At 42.3% G+C, this 19,432-nt stretch overlaps 1 protein-coding gene across 1 annotated transcript; it reads left to right on the plus strand.

Moving 5' to 3' along the window:
• Positions 1–936: 936 nt before the first annotated feature.
• SPRYD7 (SPRY domain containing 7) lies at positions 937–19,092 on the plus strand. Its single transcript, XM_073662688.1, has 5 exons — positions 937–1,127; positions 2,834–2,950; positions 6,940–7,106; positions 9,410–9,512; positions 12,613–19,092. The coding sequence occupies exons 1-5, from the start codon at positions 1,031–1,033 to the stop codon at positions 12,708–12,710; spliced, it is 582 nt and encodes a 193-aa protein (XP_073518789.1). The 5' UTR covers positions 937–1,030; the 3' UTR covers positions 12,711–19,092.
• Positions 19,093–19,432: the final 340 nt, after the last annotated feature.

Genomic DNA, 19,432 nt, shown 5'->3' on the forward strand with positions numbered 1-19,432 from the left:
CTCCCATCCAGCCGCCAGGTAGCACTGATCTGGATGATGGACCAGAGACCTGGGAATCCATCTGCTTATCTCTAGTCCCAACTGTCCCGGATACAGTCCTGGATTAGGGTCTGCGCCCTGCAGTCTCGGGCATCTGCTGAATTATCCTCACTACCAGCGTCCCTCTGACAACTCCTCCTGCCAGGAGAGAAAGATAATGGTAAATGAGCGTGGATTGGGGTGTGGCCAGGGGCGTGCCCAAAATTTGCCTAGAAAAAAAAAACCCTCATGCCTAGGAAGTACAATGTGGTGTCAGACATTTCTCATGAGAATCTAGGCGCCATTGTATGGAGATCAATGTTCTGTGATTTGGGAATTTCTATGAAGGTCAAAACTAACAGATCGGAAAATAGCAATGACGTAACATTTGTTAATGAAGCGTCAGCAGATTATCTACACATTAAATCACCAAGTGTGTAGATTATCCTTTATCAAAAGGGTAAGGAATAACGTATTGATTGCTGGGGGGTCCGATTATTGGGACCCCACCGTTGCTGCTGCATTTATTCTCTATTGGCACTTACTCTGGCACATCCATGGAGAATGAATGGAGTAGATATGTGCAGACTCGACCTCTGCTTCATTCACAGGAGGCTCTACAGAGCCCACTTATTGGGATAGCTGAGGGTCTAACAAGCTTATTACAAACCCTTTCATTTCCCTTTTAAACTGCAGGTGTCTATAAGCCTCCAGTCTACAGCATTATAGTCAGGTCAGCTACAAGTCACACAGTGGGGCAGACTCATGCTATCTCTCAACTAAAACTGTCTTGTAGTGACTATAACAAGCAATCAGAGCGCAGCTTTCACTTTCAGAAGCACAATGAGAAATATAAGCTATGCTGTGATTGGCCAAAACGACAGTTTTTTTTTCTATGTGCAGCTCCAGTCCAGCAGGTGTCGCTGTGGTTTCTCCACACATAGCTGGACTGTACACAGCTGAAGGCAACAGATCTCCTGGCCGGCAGTTCGGGCTGTAGTCGCTGCTCGCTATGTCGTTCCTGTGCTGCTGGTGCTGCGGGGATGGCGGCTCCGGGCACATCCCGCTGAAGGAGATGCCGGCCGTGCAGCTGGACACCCAGCACATGGGTGAGTGGCCGGAGCACACGGCGGATAGCAGGGGATGTGCGGAGCCGCCTCCACGTCCTCCAGTGTCGGCTCCTCAGCACTTCCTGCATCGGCTTATCACGGGCGTCCATCATGTCTGCGGTGTGGGGTGTAACAGCCTCCATAGGGCAAGGCGTCCACAGCCCTGGGGCGTATAATGTACTATTATATGTATTATGTGTGTGTGTATATATATATATATAAATTTTTTTTTTTTTTTTTTTTTTTACTACATTATACACCAGTGTATCTGTATGTAGTAGGCAAACTGCAATGACAAGAGCTAAAGTCTATTGTTGGTATGAGAGTGAGCCTGACAGCTGATACATGCTGCCTGATCAGCAGTACCGGTTTACGATCTCAGCCAGGTACGCCTATGAAATGCAACATTTCAGAGAAGAACATACTTTAAGGCTTAGTGCCCACCATGCAGAAATGAAGCAGAAAGTTTCCTGAGCATTTCTGCATCTCCTTGGTAGAAAAACACATGCTGATTTTTGCATGCGTATTTGCCATGTGTTTTTCCAATGCATTGTATAGGCAAATACGCATGCAGAAACGCACAAGAATTGGTCATGTCTGTATTTTTTCTGCGAGTAAAATCTGCGCAGAAAAAATCCTGACCATGTGCACAGAACTTGTAGAATGTCATAGGAAGTCATGGGATAAGGTATGCAATGCGTTTCTGGAGCGTTTACGTGCTGCAAATACGCACCAAAAAACGCATCGTGGGCACACAGCCTAAAACAGGGCTGTGGAGTCAATAAGCCAAACCTCCGACTCCTCAATTTCCATGACTCAGACTCCCTCACACATGGCTCATGTTTAAGTGATAAATTTACTGTAGCACAGATTCATCTCAGCTAAGTCTAGACCCTTAGATCAGGAATAGGACAGACATTTATAGGACATTTCATAACTTTCCCAAATTCTTATGAAAAAATATTCCCCACAAACTGCATTGAACTACTGTACCCAGTTTATTATAAATTTTAGGAGCTGGTCCATTTTATACCGGCTCCACCAAAATGGACTCCCAACTCCACAGCCCTGCTTTAAAAGCTGCCGGTGACCCAGCCACATGGGAGACTAGTCAGACAGGTGAGTCCCTGGCAGTTTCTCCCTGCTCTCATCTTGAGTGACTGGTCTCTCCCTGGTTGAAGGTAAAGGGAGAAACCTGTCAGTCACTGGCAGCGAGCGAGGAGAAGCCACTGGGGACTCGCCTGTCTGACTAGTCTCTCGTACTCTAACAGCACCATTTACATCAGTGTTTCCCAAACCCCATCCTCACGGCCCCCCACAGGTTATATTTTCAGGATCTCCTAAGTATTTCAAAGGTGATTGAAGTATCATCAAGGCATCAGGAATTCTCTCACCTGTGCAATACTGAGGAGATCCTGAAAACATGACCTGTAGGGGGCTGTGAGGATGGGGTTTGGGAAACACTGATTTAGATGATTGGAATCTGGTGTGATCTATAATTGCAGCCAGTGTCGTACTAAAAACCCCCGTCATCGCCACCTTTGTACTACCATATAAGCCCAGGAGACTGTCGAGCTCCAGTTTTAACATTTTAAAATAAAGAAATAGAAACAACAAACATATTTAGTATCCCATTGTCCATAAAAGTCAAATTTGTGAAATTCTAACATTTATTAACCCTTCTGTATTGTTTTTTCTTATTGCAGGAACTGATGTAGTAATTGTGAAGAATGGCAGAAGAATCTGTGGCACGGGGGCCTGTCTTGCTAATGCGCCGCTGCATCAAAACAAGAGTTACTTTGAGTTTAAGGTGCAATCTACAGGTAGGTGAGGGCAGCCTCCTGCCACAACACTGCTCACTGGGTGGCAGTAATATCAGCACAATGTCGTTGTTAGGAGGAAAGGGAACTGGCCCTCTATATACAGGTCAGCTGTATTCTCTTCTGCTATCACTTACTGATCGGCAGGGGGTTTCACTGCTGCAACCCCTTACCAATCCTATAAGAAAGTGAAGTGCTACAACTCCTTCCTCTTAGGTCAGGTTCACACGACCGTATAAAAAATAAAAAAAAATCTGAATTTTATTCAGAAAACTCGGACGACTTATTTTTCTCACACTTGTCTGTGTGCAATCCATTTTTTTTTTTACAGCAGCTATTAATAATTAAAACCATTTACAGTTTCCTATGTTACAGGTTTGCAGTTTATCTGTGAAATAAAAATGAATACTATACATATGGCATCAGATTTTTATTTTATTTGCGCACCCATAGACTTGAATGGGCAAGTCTCATCCGATTTACTGAATAAACTAGTGCATGCTGCAAATTTTTTTTTTTTCCCCCTCTACCTCCCCAGTGCAGGTTTGATCAAGGAAAAAAATCGCTCATCTACACTACTCCATTAAATAACACTGGTGTGAATGCGGTCCATTCTCTTACAGACAGTACTTGGACTGAAAATACGGTCATGTCAGCGAGCCCATATAGAGGACATTTTTGTACATGCTAATCTGGCCACCTCATTATAAAGTAGCTGAAGAGCTGAATAAAATGTAGTTTTTAATGTCTCTTTGTTGTGGAGATATTAGCTTGTAAAGTTTATTTTCTAATTTCCACTATTACCAAGTCCCCAGTTAGCAGAGATCCTCCTCTGTGTGTGACTACTTTTCCCCCTGCATGTCGGGAACAATCAGGGTATGTGCCCACGATCAGGAGCCGCTGTGTGTTTATGCAGCGTCAAACCCGCAGCATCCAGATGTTACAGCATAATGGATGGGTTTTCTAGAAATCCCATGTCCACCATGTGTGCATCTGAGGCTGCGGATCACCTGCAGAAACTTACATCCGGCACGCCTTTCAGGATTGCAGCCTGTCAATTTCTCTTGCGGGTCCGCATGTGGCCTTTCCTGATAGACTAACATCAATGGCGAAAGTCCGCATGTGAAAAAAAAAAAAAAAAAAAATCGTGTCCGCTCATTTACATAATGAGCGGAAGCCGCCTGTGGCTATTCTGCAGCGTTGGGCCGCAGGTGACTTCGGTCACGGGCACGTACCCTTATAAGCAGGCAGCATCATACGGGGGATGAGAACAAACTCCAGAGAAGCTTTGAACCGGCTTTTTCTCTGTGATCTGGCTCATGTCTAACCAAATCGAACAGATCTCGCTGCCGGCATGTGCTGACATAATGAGCGCAGGAGGAGGACAGCTGCGCTACAGGGACATTATATACACCGCTCTGCAGCTGTCCCAGGCATCGGAGAATAGATGCAGAGCAGTGTATGTGACTCTCTGTTCCACGTCACCGCTCTCCTCCGTCATGTCATTAATAATGTAAATGACAGTTATGTGAGAGCTGCACCATGTCACCTACACTGCTCTGTATCTATACCAGACGCCAGGCCATTATTTCCTGGTGCCTGGGATAGCTGCGGAGCGGTGTGTGTACCGACACTCCCTGCGCTTGTATTTCCTATACACTTCAGCAGTGAGATCTGTGTGACCTGGTTAGATAGGAGTCTCACCAGATCCTACTTAAATAGCCAATTCAGGCTCAATTCTTTGGGGGTGTCCCTCCCCTATTTTTCTACTGCCTCTTTCTTGTGATTGACAATATTATACTGGGGAATGGTAAACGACCCCAAGAGAAGAATGTCTTTTAAATGTAATACCCCCTTTAGGTTGAGGGGGAGGAATTTGCAGATTAGGCACGCTAACCTATACAAGCTAATATCTCCTGAATGGAGAGGAGCCAGTTCTTCTGCTAATTTGTAATGATGTATCCACTTTAGCATGCAAAAATCAGTGAAGGGTCCTCTCTAAGTATTCAGCGCCTTGCTCTGTGTTGTCCCTGGTGGGGGGAGCCTTGTGTACACTCTATCATTTTGTCTTTCCAGTATACTTGGTATAGTTTGTCAACATCTCACAGTTGGTTTTTACAATATAATAAATCAGTGGATTCCAACACACAGCACCCCGCCGATAGATTGGGATGTAAACTGCGCTACCCGGCTATTCCAGCTCCATACACTGCTTATATCCAGCTGGTGCCTCAGTAAGGGGGGGCGGGTGTCGGACCTCCACCAATCTTATGTTGATGACCTATCCCTCGGAGTCCAAGATTACTTCTTTAATATTGGTTCGTCTGTGGCTACATCATCTCTGCTATTGTTGATGACCTTTATGGTATCTGGTTCTGCCCTTTTTAAAGCATATGTTTAGTTCCAGCTTTTATGGCCCCGTCAGTTTTTTTTTGGTCACCTATGTACAGTAGCTTGCTTGCCGCTCGAGCCCGGCTATAGGCATGTGCATGAAGGAGGCACTGTTATGCTGTCACTACTTTTTTAATGCATATACGAGACTGTAAGCAAGGTCCACAGGGGACTGAAAAGATGGCCGGTCATTATTACCAGAATTATACGTTTATACTGACTTTCGTAAATGTAGCAATTCATTCTGCATGAAAGAGATGCCCCGGTTTTCTACTGCCTATCGGTTTAGCTCTGGCCGCTCGGTGGCCATATCCTTGCCAGAGTGTATAACAGGGATGATAAATGGTAGTCCTTTATTCCTAAACAAACATTCATTCATGTTGTCTCCCAATTATCTGACTACTGTTTTGTCTTCATATTTTGTGACTGTTTTTGTACACTTTGCTTTCTGTTTTGTAACTACTAAAGGGAACCTGTCAGGTCTGGATTTCTTATATGTAAGAGCGGAGCATGTTAGCAGTGATAATGAGCATCCAGAACATGTCTGTTACAGGTAGCAGTCAAGTGAAAAGAGAAAATACTGTAATGGTGGTGCGCCCGCTCCTTTCTAGTCCTCAGCGAGGGGCGCAGCACAGAGCAGTCAGCCGTTATCTAGTCATGCCTGCGGTAAAGATAATTGATGCCCCCGCAGCACGTTCACAGGCTAAGCGGGACGTCAAGCAACTGGACAGCGGGCATGATTGGAGAATCCTGCCCATTGTCTGGAGAAGAGCAGGGCGCTGCGCGATCATCATTGTGTTCTCCTTTCCGTGATGACTTCTACCTGTGACAGACCCCTGCTCTAGATACTAATTATCACGTCTAACATGCTCTTTTACTTACATAGGGAATCTGGACCTGACAGATTCCCTTTAACCACCACATCTTTGTAAATTCTGAAATTTAATCTGTTTAACATGTTAACCCATCCAATGAATTGTATGTTAGTGTAAGTTGTGAGATTGCACTGAGGAGTACAGTGTACAGCATGTCACACCCATGGCATGGGAGAAAAGAGGGTCTTCTGTAACTATTGGGCGCGGGCTGCACATTGACATGCAGAAGTTGCAAGGTTGTTTAAAGGTGTTAACCCTTTCCCCAGGCTCAGTTTTCAATATTTACAATTTGTAATATTAAAACAAAAGTAACAAATTGACTGCGCATTACTCACCCTCCCTGGGTCCAGCACAGAGTCTCCGCGCACTGCTCCTAGTGGTTGTTACCTTATGCAGTGCTGACATCACATTGACAGCAGTCTGTGTCTGATTGAGGCCCCCCCCCCCCCCAAAAAAAAAAAAAAAACAACCCTCTGCCGGAGCTGGAGACGGTGGGTAAAGTACTTTTTATCGTTTGGGTTTTTTTTGTTTTTTTTGACAAATTGTGACTGACAGTTGGGATTTTCTGAAAGAGGACAACCTCTTTAAGGTAAGTATCCATGCTGCTCCTGTGTGCATTTTGTTTTTTTTCATATACTGTTGTCAGAATACAACCGTACATTTCACTTACTGACAAAATGGAAAAGACTGTGCTGCTACTTGTGTTTTTTTCCCTTGCTATTCCAGGGGTGTGGGGCATTGGAGTTGCAACGCAAAAAGCAAATTTAAATCAGATTCCGTTGGGTCGAGATGTGCACAGTCTGGTCATAAGAAACGATGGCGCCATTTATTACAACGATGAGGAGAAGAACAGGCTGCCGGCAAATAGCCTTCCACAGGAGGGGGATGTAGTGGTAAGCTGAACTGTGGCTTTCCTACACTGATGTAATTACATATTTTCTGTGTCACGGTCATTGCTATTGGTGCTCTATACTTTCATAGATGCAAGAAATTACATGTACACACCAAATTCTCAGCAGGTGTCAGTAACAACCCTTCCAATCCACACAGGAAAAAAAAAAATCCAAACCATAGATGTCCATAAATTAAGTTGTGTAACCATAAGAAATGACACAGGAAAAAAGTATTGAACACATAGAGAGGTGCAAAAAGCCATGGAAAGTGATGACACCAGCTGAAATCTATCAGTAATTAGCAATTCTGCCAGTTGGTGAAAAATATCAGCTAGTTCAACTGATGGCCTATAAAAAGTGTGGCACCTTGTCTCTTAGGTGTCTCATTACCATCTCATGATGGGTAAAACCAGTGCGCTGTCTCAAGACCTTCGCAACCTTATTGTTGCAAAACATACTGCTGGCATTGACAGAAGAATATCTAAACTATTGAAGGTTCCAGTGAGCACTGTTGGGGCTATAATCCGGACGTGGAAAGAACATTATTTTACTATAAACAGGCCACGATCAGGTGCTTCCCGCAAGATTTGTGACAGCGGAGTGAAAAGAACTATCAGGAGTTATCCAAGAGCCAAGGACCACCTGTGTAGAGCTAGAGAAAGACCTGGAATCAGCAGGTACAATTGTTTCAAAGAAAACTGTAAGTAATGCACTCAACCTCCATGGCCTGTATGCACGCTCACCACGCAAGACTCCATTGTTGAACAAAAAGCATGATCAAGCACATTTAAAGTTTGCTCAACAACATGTAGACGAGCCTGTGAAATACTGGGAGAATATAGTCTGGTCAGATGAGACCAAATTTGAACTCTTTGGATGCCATAATGCGCACTGTTTGGAGGCCAAAACCCACTGCATATCACCTCAAAACATCATAAGAACGGTGAAGTTTGGAGGTGGGAACATCATCGTGTGGGGCTGTTTTTCAGCATACGGCACTGGATAACTTTTTATGTTATTGAAGGAAGGATGAGTGGACAAATGTAATGAGTCATTCTTGATAAAAAATCTGCTGCCATCTACCAGGATAATGAAGATGAAACGTGGGTGGACATTTCAGCAAGACAATGATCCCAAACACACAGCCAAGGAAACTCTCAATTGATTTCAGAGAAAGAAAATAAAGCTACTAGAATGGCCCAGACAGTCAAAAATGTATGGAAGGGACTAAAGCTCAGAGTTCATAGAAGGAGCCCACGGGACCTTCATGATTTGAAGAGTTTGTGTGGAAGATTGGGACAAAAATCACACCTGAGCAATGCATGCGACTAGTTTCTTCATACAGGAGGCATCTTGAAGCGGTCATCACCAACAAAGGCTTTTAAATTTCAGTGAGCTTGTTCAATACTTTTTCCCTGTGTCATTTCTCATTATTACACATAATTTATGGACATCTATAGTTTGATTTCTTTGCCTGTGTGAATTGGGTGGGTTGCTACCGACATCTGGTGAGAAGGAAGCCCACTGCTACGTCACTGCGAACCTCTCAATGGGTCCCTCTCTTTTGTATAGCCCGCAAGGCGCTGTGCAACCTGGTGCCTCACAGCACTCATGCTGCAAGGCTGAGTCCCGATGACTCCAGGCCACACCGCCCCACAGACTTAAAACCACGCCAACAATGGTCGCCACACAGCACCAATACCAAGTGAAAGGAGCAAAAAAACTCAACTTCCAAAAGCTCTAAGACTGTGAACTGAGGACAAAAATAGGCGGGAACCCTCTTGCAGTCTCCTGCAGTTGCCCATTTCTTGGTGCGCCTTCAAAAGAGCTTGAACACCACATCTTGAAACCCCAATCTGCTTTGCAATCCTTGCCTGGGAGACACCTTGCTGATGCTGTATAACTACCTTGTCTTGTTGCTGTGCAGAGCCTCATCATGGTGTATGACCTGTGACATGAAGCTGTTTTTTTCAGTTAATGTTGTTTTCATCTTGCATCTGAAAATTAGGATCATTATAACCTGTATGGCATAACTAGTTACTCATACACCTGACTATATAATCATACAATATACCTGACTTTGTACATGTGTACCTAGAAGCATAGGTCCTCAGTCATTTAGTCCCAGGTAACCCCTTTATTAACTTTTTGGGGGAGGAAAAAAAAAAAAAAAGACATGTTCAGCTTGGCACCTGCTCCAAATATAAACAATTCAGAAATTTATCTGCAAACAAAGTTGTGAAATGTGCATTTAGGGAATTTGTAAATTGAAGCTTATGTATTTTGTCTGCTTGTTCCTTTAGGGTATCACCTATGATCACGTAGAATTAAATGTTTACTTGAATGGAAAGAATATGCTTTGTCCTTCATCTGGTATCAGGGGGACAGTGTATCCTGTTGTGTATGGTAAGTCAACCCTCACTTCTTGTCTGACAAATCATTGTTCACTTGTCGGCTATTCCTCCCTACTCCCCATGTGCTTGGATATTGAGCTTCTGTCACAAACTTAATTTTTTTTTTTTTTTTTGTGGCAAGACTGCCTCAGTTCAGCTGAATGTTGGTGTTCTTAATGGAGAAGAGGGGATTAAATCACAAGACCCCTATGACGATCGTTTATCTCCTTTTGTGATCGAGGGGTAGTTGGCACATCCCCCTATCTATTATATGGTCGGCTGGTCTCAGATATGTCTGGGATAAGTGTGAGCACGTCAATTTAGACAACCAGGTAGCGGTCTGGTACAGAGTTAGAATATTTATGTTGCAAAACTAGAAGGCCTGAAAACAGTTTAAGGGGATATCCAACCATCATTTGTCAGTTTTCCTAAGGACGGATGATAAATATATGACCAGTAGGGATCGGACATATGAAAACAGTCCGATGTTCTCTATGTGAATGGAGCAGTAGTGTGCATTGCATGACCAAGGCTCCATTCACTGTCATTAGGAGCAGTGGTCATGTGTGCACTCAACTCTTATAGAAGTGAGCAGAGGACCATGCATGCACTCTATTGCTCCATTCACAAGGGATTTAAAGGGGTATTTCCATCTCCAAGATCCTATCCCAATATGTAGTAGGTGTAATAATAATATTGGCAAATACATCCAATTAGAAATGTAGTATAGTTTTTCTCATTCCTCATGTGCAGGCATTGCAGGACCTTAGGTATCCATGGTTACGACCACTGATATACTGACAGCTAGTTGCTAGTGATCGTAACCATGGATACCTAAGCTCCTGCAATGCCTGCACATGAGGAAAGAGACATAGCGAATCAGAAAAACTGTACTACATTTCTAATTAGAGGTATTTATTATTAATATAATAAAAATTCTTAATAATGACGCCCCATTCTCTGGATCAGTTGGGGTCCTAGCAGTCAGATCTCCATCAATCTCACATTTTTGATATAGCCTGTGAACAGTTAAATGATATTTGTGGGCTAGCGCCTTAATTGAGAATCTGGTTTCACAACATTTCTGTTACTTATCCTGCATGAATCAACAGCTGTGTTGTCCATTAAAATGACGACAGGGTGTTACCATCCTTGTTAATAGGTGTCCTTACAGACAGAACTAACTAAAGATAGTCCGTACGAAACTCCCCGTTGATGAGCACAATGTAGAGCTGTAAGAGAAAAAAAATGTACCTGACCTGGTTATTTAATGAGGAATACAAGAATTTACTAAAACTGTCGGGACATCTATTTTATATAACAGTATTCTCATTTTGTGTTTAAATGGGTTGTCCAGGACTGATGTGTAGGACCCATTCTACCCCCACAGATAACGTGTTAGCAGGTCCTGTGGAAGGTAGAGGTAGAGTTTACAGAGCCAAACCACAAAAACGGTCTGTTCTTGGATACTGCAGCTCATCTTCTATTGAAGCATATTGGAGCTGAGCTGTAGTATCCAAGAATGGACCCTACAGTGTACAGCGCTCTGCAACTTGGTCTCTGCACACAGTTTCCACAGGACCTGCTAACAGCTGATCAATGGGGGTGTCAGACACCCACCAATCTGATATTGATGATCTACATACCCCTGTTATTTTTATCGTGGCAAAAAAAAAAAAAATTGTACCAAGAAGAATCATTTCAGAATTTTTCCACCTTTTTTAATGCTTCCCCATAATCTGCACAAATCCATTGAGAAACAATGTCTACCCTGTAGGATAGGATGGCAAAACAGAAGCCTTTTATTACAAAGAAAAACTAATTAGCTGCCAAAACCTACATCAAGAATGTCAAAAGTATGTGGGAAAACGTGTTATGGTCTTAAGAGACCAAGGTTGAACTTTTTTTGCCCATAACTCCAAATGTATGTTTGGCTCAAAGCCAATACTGTGCATCACCACCAAAAAACACCATACCCACAGTGCAGCATGGTGGAGGCAGCATTATGTTTTTTGGCAGCTGAAACTGGGGCTTTAGTCACGTTGGAGGGAATTGGTTCCAAATATCAGTCAATTTTGCAACAAATCTTTCAGGCCTCTACTAAAAAGATGAAGGTGAAGATGAATTTTACCCTTTAACATGTGAACAACCCTAAGCATCCCTCCAAATCAATAAAATAATGACTTCACCTGAAGATCTAAGTTTTGGAATGGCCCAGCCAGAGCCCTGATCTGAATCCAATTGAAAATCTGTGGGTGAACTAAAGAGGGCGCTGTACACATGAGATGCCCTCGTAATCTGACAGACTTGGAGCTCTACTGCAAGGAAGAGTGGGCAAAAATTGCCAATTCTAGATGTGCTATGTTGACAGACTCCTACCCCCCAAAATAATGAAAGCTGTCATAAATTCAGAGGACATCAACAAACGTACATATTTATGCAACCACATTATTTTAGTTCTTTATTTTACTTTTTACACACAGATTTCAGTTGATTTTTTTTTTTTTTCAGTTGAAGTGTACAGATTATGGGTGACATTAAAACATTCCCACGATGAGTATTTTCTGCACCTATTAGGTTTCTTGCGTTTTTGGAATTGTGGTTTTTGTTTTTCATGTTCATAAAGGATTTTTGTTTTTGATGCTTCCTGGTATTTTACTTTGACAAAGCATTGACAGTCATCTGCAGATTTCATGCATTTTAAGTGTCTTTCTTCAGCAGAAACGCACTAATAACACACACACACACACACACACACACACACACACACACACACACACACACACACACACACACACACACACACACACACACGTGGTTAATCTGCGGATTTTCTGCCTCTAATGCAATTCTAAGGTGGAAAAAAAGGTGAAATTCTTCTTATTGGTAATTTTTTTTTTTTTTTTTTTTTGCGTGATAAATGCCAGGTTTTTAACAGGGGTGTGTAGGTTTTTTTTTTTTTTTTTTTTTTTTAATATTGATGGACAACCCCTTTAACTGTGGATAGAACATCTCCCCAGTTATCATATCGTGCACAGTAATGAATATGCAGAACACAATATTGTTATGCGATCACTCAGATATTCACTGACCACTTCTGCTTTTTCCTGCAGTGGACGACAGCGCCATCCTGGATTGTCAGTTCAGCGAGTTCTATCACACCCCTCCTCCCGGCTTTGAAAAGATCTTATTTGAGCAGCAAATTTTCTAAAGACTGACTAGCTACAGCTCCTCCAAAGCATTCGTCTCCTCTTTAAAGCTGCACGATGCATACCGAAAATGTGCTTTGTATTTATATCACTGGGTGCAGACCTTTTTTGGATCTTGTGTGTGAGTATTTTATAACGTGTCGCCCACCTGCAAGGATCACGGTCTACAGATCCTAATATTTTTGTGATGTATAAAGAAGTTTTGTCTTGGTAAATATGATGTGTTCGCCAGTAACTTAGTGACTTTCTTTACACTGGTCCAGTATTGTCAGATCACTTTTCCCTCACTGCGGGCATTCTCGGTGGTATATATCGCACACTGATCCGGTCTTAGTTTTCATTACTCCAGGTAAGTTGTAACTTCCGCAAACTGTGGGGGTCACGACTTTGCTGTAGATGACTGTCCTGCGTTCTGCATGTTCGGTCCCAGAGTGCCTTATGACTTTGTGCTCGTGTCTCAGAAACTGACTCCTTGCATGAAGTACATAATCCGCATCCGGCTATTCCCCCTAACCCTCGTGCCCCGCCATTCCTCCTAACCTTCCCCGCCCCCCCCCATCCACGTCCGTGTCCGGCCATCTCCAACCGCCCCTGCATCCGTGTCCGGCTATCCTCCCCCGCGTTCGTGTCCATCATGTCACACTTGCCTGCATGGATACTGGAGCGCTTGGTTGGCTGGATAGGGATTGGTCTGTCGCGCTCCACTGTGATATTGGCGGTCGGGTTATTGCATACGGCACACTGGGATTGACAGTTCCAAGATTTTATTTTTTTTATTTCTTAACTTTAAAGTGAACACTACCGTACGCCGTGCTGTGTTTGTGAGGCACTATCCGAGAAGTGAATAGGGGGAGTATGTAGAGAAATGGTTAATCGCTCCTGCAGTCTCGATACACTGTAGTGCTGACTCCAGAAAGCAGGAGCTGCAAAATGCAAGACTAGGAATACCATTATGGATAAATAACGAGTACATTCAAGAATTTGGATTAAAAAAGTATGTTTGGCGCTTGCACTTCACAAAATAGTAACGATCCTCTATATTACACTGCGTTACATCCGCCCTTATCCAAGTGAATAGTGATGGATCTGCAGTGCCCCGCTGCGGCTGAGAAAGCTGTGCTGTTCCACTCCACAATCTGGCACATTAGCTGATACTTGCTGTCAGGGGTCGCACCCCCACCAGTCTGGTATAGATGACCTGTCCTAAGAATAGGCCATTAATATAAAAGTAGCAGACAACCCCTGTAAAGATACTTGGCACCCTCCATCTGCTGTTGCATGTGCAGGTCCATTCTCCATATAGGTGACACCTGACTGTACGGCAGGTCACAGACTGTATCGCTCCCTACTATGGGGTTTTGTGATGTCTCTGCACATGACTCTATTTGCATGAGGTCAAAAACAGGCAACCAAGCTCACACGTCCCTTTCATGGCTCCATAATCACTGGAGCAATGTGTTGGAGATTTCTACTGTATAGATTGTAGCTATTTAGCTGTCAGATGATGCACACTTCCATCATTTGCCTACTATACTACTTTTCTTTTCCACTAGTTTTGGTAATTCTACTGAAGTTTCTTTTATATTAATGTAAACTCTTACAATTAAAACTGTACCTCCATGTCACCCAATAGAAGTGTAAAATTGACGGCAGGAGTTTGCCTCCATTCAACCGTTCATGGACACAACCCCGTCCTGCACAGGATCAGCTGCTTTCCCAAAATTTCTGGGACTGAAAATTGGTTCCATTGATCTGTGCAGTGCTGTTTCTGCAGCGAGCACATGGCCGTCCACTAACCCCTTTATTCCCTTCCCTTCGTTCCTTGACGACAGCTCTGGCTTTATAGGGCAACAGAAGTGTGGAGATGGAGGGAAAAGAAGTAGGTGCAAAAGTGAACTTAAATGTATGGCCACGCCATGATGCACTGAGCGCACGTACTTGGTTTGCACAGTCATTCTATGCGGACTGTTCCATTTATCTTTTAAAGGAATCTATCAGAATTTTTTTGCTGCAAATCTGCAATGTATGAAAGAATCCTTTTAAAGGGAATCTGACACCAGACTCATGGCACCCGAACTGCCACCAGCAGGAATCAGATACTGACTGTGTTATTGCAGCCAAGTATGTTTTACTCTAAAATGAGGCAGCATTTCAAGTCTGGTTTTGAAAAGCCAGCCGGGGACTGTATCTCCGCTAACTTGTCCTAGGCAAGTCCGCATGGGGATTGTGTCTTGACTAACTAGTCCGTTGAAGGACCTCATCGGTCAGCCGTGGGGAGCGGGGCAGGGAGAAGCTGTTGGGAACCCATCTCAGACATCTCCTTTTGAGATGTATATTTCCCGGCAGGCATTTCTAAGTGTTTTCTCTGAAATGCCGCCATGTTTTAGAGTAAAACATAGACTGCTGCAATAGCACAGCCAGTGCCAGATTCATGCCGCCTGCAGTTCTGCAAGTTCCCTTTAAATAGACGGCAGGAGTTGTCTGCCGGCATCATTGGATGGACGCTCCTTATGCCACAAGTGTTTTGTCCGACATAATCTGCATGCAGACGCTTCAGGGCTGTTACACTGGTGTTTTTGTCTTCTACCAGCAGAATGAAGTTAAAACTTTCCAAAAAAGACAGGTTTTCCCCCATCTCTTTAGTGTAGATTTATGTTCCAAATGTAACTCCTGTTTCTTATGCTCAGCAATATCCAACACAGAGCGGATATGGTCCCAAACAAAAGGTGAAATCTGTAAATCTTTTTTTGCTATTCTCCAAAGCCGAGGGTTTAACAAAAACTTTTATTACAATTGCCAAACAAGGCTTACTTTGCTTTCTCTCCTCCAAAGAGATTATTTTCTAATGACTAGGAGCTGACCTGCAATACCCAGGAGTGGCCACTAAGGGGCTGTGTTGTTCCACTTTGTACACTCTCTACAGCTGATCGGTGGTTGTGCTGAGCGCCTGTACTTGGTTTGAACAGTCATTCTGTGCTGACAGTCCCTTTTTAATATTTAAAAAAAAAAAAAAAAAATGCTGGAAGGTCTTCCTAATGTCGCCATAAAGGACCCAACTTTCTAGCAAAAGGTGGGTCTGAACTTCCTGATTTTGGGATCCTGACATGCCGGACCGGATCCCACAACGCTATATAGGCCTGTCTTGCGGAATCATATGAGAGATTGCACACTGAACTAAACAAGCTCTGCTAGATCCTTTACTGTGCAGTTAACCGCTCTGATCTTACTTGGTAAGTGTATGTAGCAGAGCTTGTTTAGTTCCAAGTGCAAGATCTTGTGTTTTCACTGTGAGACAGGCTGAGGAGGGATGTGGGATCTTGCTCCTCATGCTGGGATCTGACAATCTGGAAGCTCAGACCAGACTTTTTTTTTTAATATATATAAAAAGTTGGGTCATTTTAGGGGACCATTAGGGACCTTTGCCAGCAATATTTTTAATAGATGCTAATTACTAGAATCACCAATCTGCGGCTGCCCATTCATTGTTTTCATTATTAAAAAGGACAGCCATAGATTGGTCATCTGCATAATATGCCCAGACAACCCCTTTAAGAACTAGTAAGTGTTAAGCCCATATTACATATTGCAGACGGTGAGGTGCGAAGCCTGACTGCTCACAATTTGAGGTGTGATGTGTATGTAACGTAAATTTTGGATGAGTAAGACACCACCCAATCTTGTGTCTATTATTTTAGCATTCTACAAAAATTTATCAATGAAAGTGTAAATTGCAAATTTTTTTTTATTATTATTTCTGAGGCTCGCTCGCACCTTTTTTGACGTTGACTAAATGCACTGTGAATATATTCTAGCTACTATATATTTGTGGATATGTTCTTCAGAGTTTATTTTAAAAAGTACCAAAGAGTCAATAGATGAAAACTCGACTGGATTATTTCTTCTTTCCTTTGTCACGTTTTCTATGAAGTTGCATTAAAATTGGATAAAAAAACTTTTACATTTTACACTATATTCGTTTAAAATGAATAAATTATGAATACCAGAACAGATCGGAAATATTGATTAAAGGACTCGTTTATTGTATTTTAGCTGCATTTTCTTGATTTAATTTTTGTGGGTTTTTTTTTTAAAGACATTTCTGTAAGAGAAAAGTATTATTCCAGTTTGTAGTGAGATGGACGCAAAATACATATATTGTACACCAATGCATCTAAGACCAATTTAACACATCTGTCAGTAATTTTTGCCTCAGTATTTTCAAGCCAAACACTGAGTGGGTCCAAATCATGACCATGTATGTTTCCATTATAGTTATTCTGTATAGACTTCACTGATCTTGACTTAAAAATGCTGGTAAAACCTAAGAAAAACAAAATGAGCAAATACCCTGCAGTAGATAAATAGCAATAGTCCATATCAATAACATAGGGTACTTCTTTAATTAACATAATTTTGATTAAAAAAAAAGGATAAAAGCCATTCCACCACGCCAAGGTGACCCTAATCGGGACGGTCCTTACCATATGTCAAATGACGTAAATGTGAGTAAGAGCTGAGCAGGACTGAGACCCCAACTAATGGACACCCAGCCATGGGTAGCTATATAAACGTAATGCCCAGCTCAAAGAAAATTAAAATACTGGTACAAAATATAGTTCAAAATCAAAATATGCAAGTGTGGAAGTGGCGTTGGAAGAAGAGGGGGGGGGGGGGGAGCAACAATCTTCATTAAAAGATTAATAGATACGGGTTACCAACAAATCCTGTGTAGTCAGATTCTGCAGTGACATGGGTTTCCCCCTTTTCTCTGCTTTTTCTGTTGCAAATCAGGGGGCATTTAAAAGTGGAGTAACCCATGATGGTGGGATTAAGATACATACCTTTTAAAGTAGCCTGTCAGGGAGGTGCATAGGAGCTGAAGAAACTTTTTATAATCATCTGTTGCAGATTAGCTTCATTATATATTTAGTTATATTTCAAGCATATGTTGATACATTAAAGGCATTGTCCAGCTTGAAAATTACAGTTCACATAAAAATATTCCTTTTGGTCTAATGCACCTTTTTAAAGCTAATGTCAATAGGGTAGCAAAAAGGCTGAGAGGTGCATGATGCAGGGACACAGACCCTGATTCCAGTGACGTGTCACTTACTCAGCTGTTTGCTGCAGTTTGAATAAAATCACTTTCTCTGCTGCCGATCTACCATTTCTCTGAATATTGAGCTCTGTATAATTCAGTTCACACCATTGATTGGCAGCTTTCTGTGTACACTGTTCATAGTCAGGAAGCTGCCAATCAGTGGTTGGGGTGGGTTATACAGAGGTCATGAATATGGAGAACTACATGGCTGCAAGTTTACTAGTCCCCAAGTGATAAACTCCTGATTCAAATAGTGATTTTTTTTTTTTAATCAAAACTATAGCAAGCAGCCCAGTAAATTACACATCGCTGCATTCAAGGTTTTCCGATTAGGTGGCAGAAACCTGGTGACATATATTCCCTTTAAATCAAGGGCCTGTCTATGTAATGTAAGTATGCTGAGTATTCTCAATGGAGGACCCCTCTCTTTCAACAGGATTTCCCCAATAAGGTATCTGAAATTGTAATCCAATCCCCTGGTATTTGTCTAAAAGTCTGGTGCTTTTTTTTCTTATCCCTGCAGATTCTTGAAATTGTTAAAAGGGTGTCTGGGACTTTACAATAGAAGACCTATGTCTAGAATAGATCAGTGGGGGTCTATCACCCTACACCCACTGATGAGGTGTAATCTGCTCCAGCAGCGGCGGTGATGTATTGGGTGGCACACAGCAGCCTCATGGATTTAGTAGCCACTTGTTAGTGCAGAACTATATCTTCCTTATGGGTCTGCAATCATTTAGTCTCAGATAACCCCTTTTAAGATTTTTTTTTTTTTTTCTCTCCCCAATTAGGAAACTTTGTCAGTTTAGCAACTGCACTAATGGTCTACATATAATCAAATCATAAGTTTCTTGCAATTTAAAAAAAAAAAGTTGCAAAAAGTTTAGTTATGGAATTTGTCAATTTGAAGCTTGTGCATTTTGTTTGCTCGTTTCTTGAGAGTACTGCCTAGACAAGGTATACTCTAATGTGGAGTGTCATTTTTCCAAGTATTTTCAAGCACTACAAATCCTTTAAAAGAAGAATGGATGTAAAAGTGCACATATCCTTTACATTAAAACAGGTGACTTCCTTTAGATTGTACTAAAGGCTTCTTAAACCCAACGATTTTCTCCGTTCCCGCAGGTTACATGGTCTCTCTGCCTCCTTTACATACACATGGAACGTGGCTGCTCTTTGTGTTTTGCTCATTATTGTCACAAATCTGTTTTCATTGACTTGATGTGTTTTTCTGTCCGATTCTGTATTTGTAAGATTGTCTAAATAAACTTTCAGCTGACTAATGTGTCTTTGTATGCCTTATAGCAGATCTGTCCTTTCTCACACAATCTGCTGTTATCACTCCCAATAAACTGAAATGGCTTGTGATGCACATACTAATTTTAATGTCCTAGAACTGTCCAGATTCTCATGTTCTGTACCTTCCATACACTGTTATTCAGAGAAATTCAGCCTCTTCATCAGCGTTCTGCCAGCACTAAAGGTGCTGGAATTGCCATTCCCTCATTTCTTGGAATACATTGCTTCTGCCATTGTTCAATGGCTTGTCTGTCCTCAACTGAAAAAAAATCCACCACTTATGCTTCTATGTAATTGGAAAAACATGAGAGCAAGAATAGACCC

This window comes from Phyllobates terribilis, unplaced genomic scaffold (assembly GCF_046119375.1).
Source record: "Phyllobates terribilis strain yellow unplaced genomic scaffold, ASM4611937v1 Scaffold_2__4_contigs__length_985480577, whole genome shotgun sequence".
NCBI classification, from domain to species: domain Eukaryota; kingdom Metazoa; phylum Chordata; class Amphibia; order Anura; family Dendrobatidae; genus Phyllobates; species Phyllobates terribilis.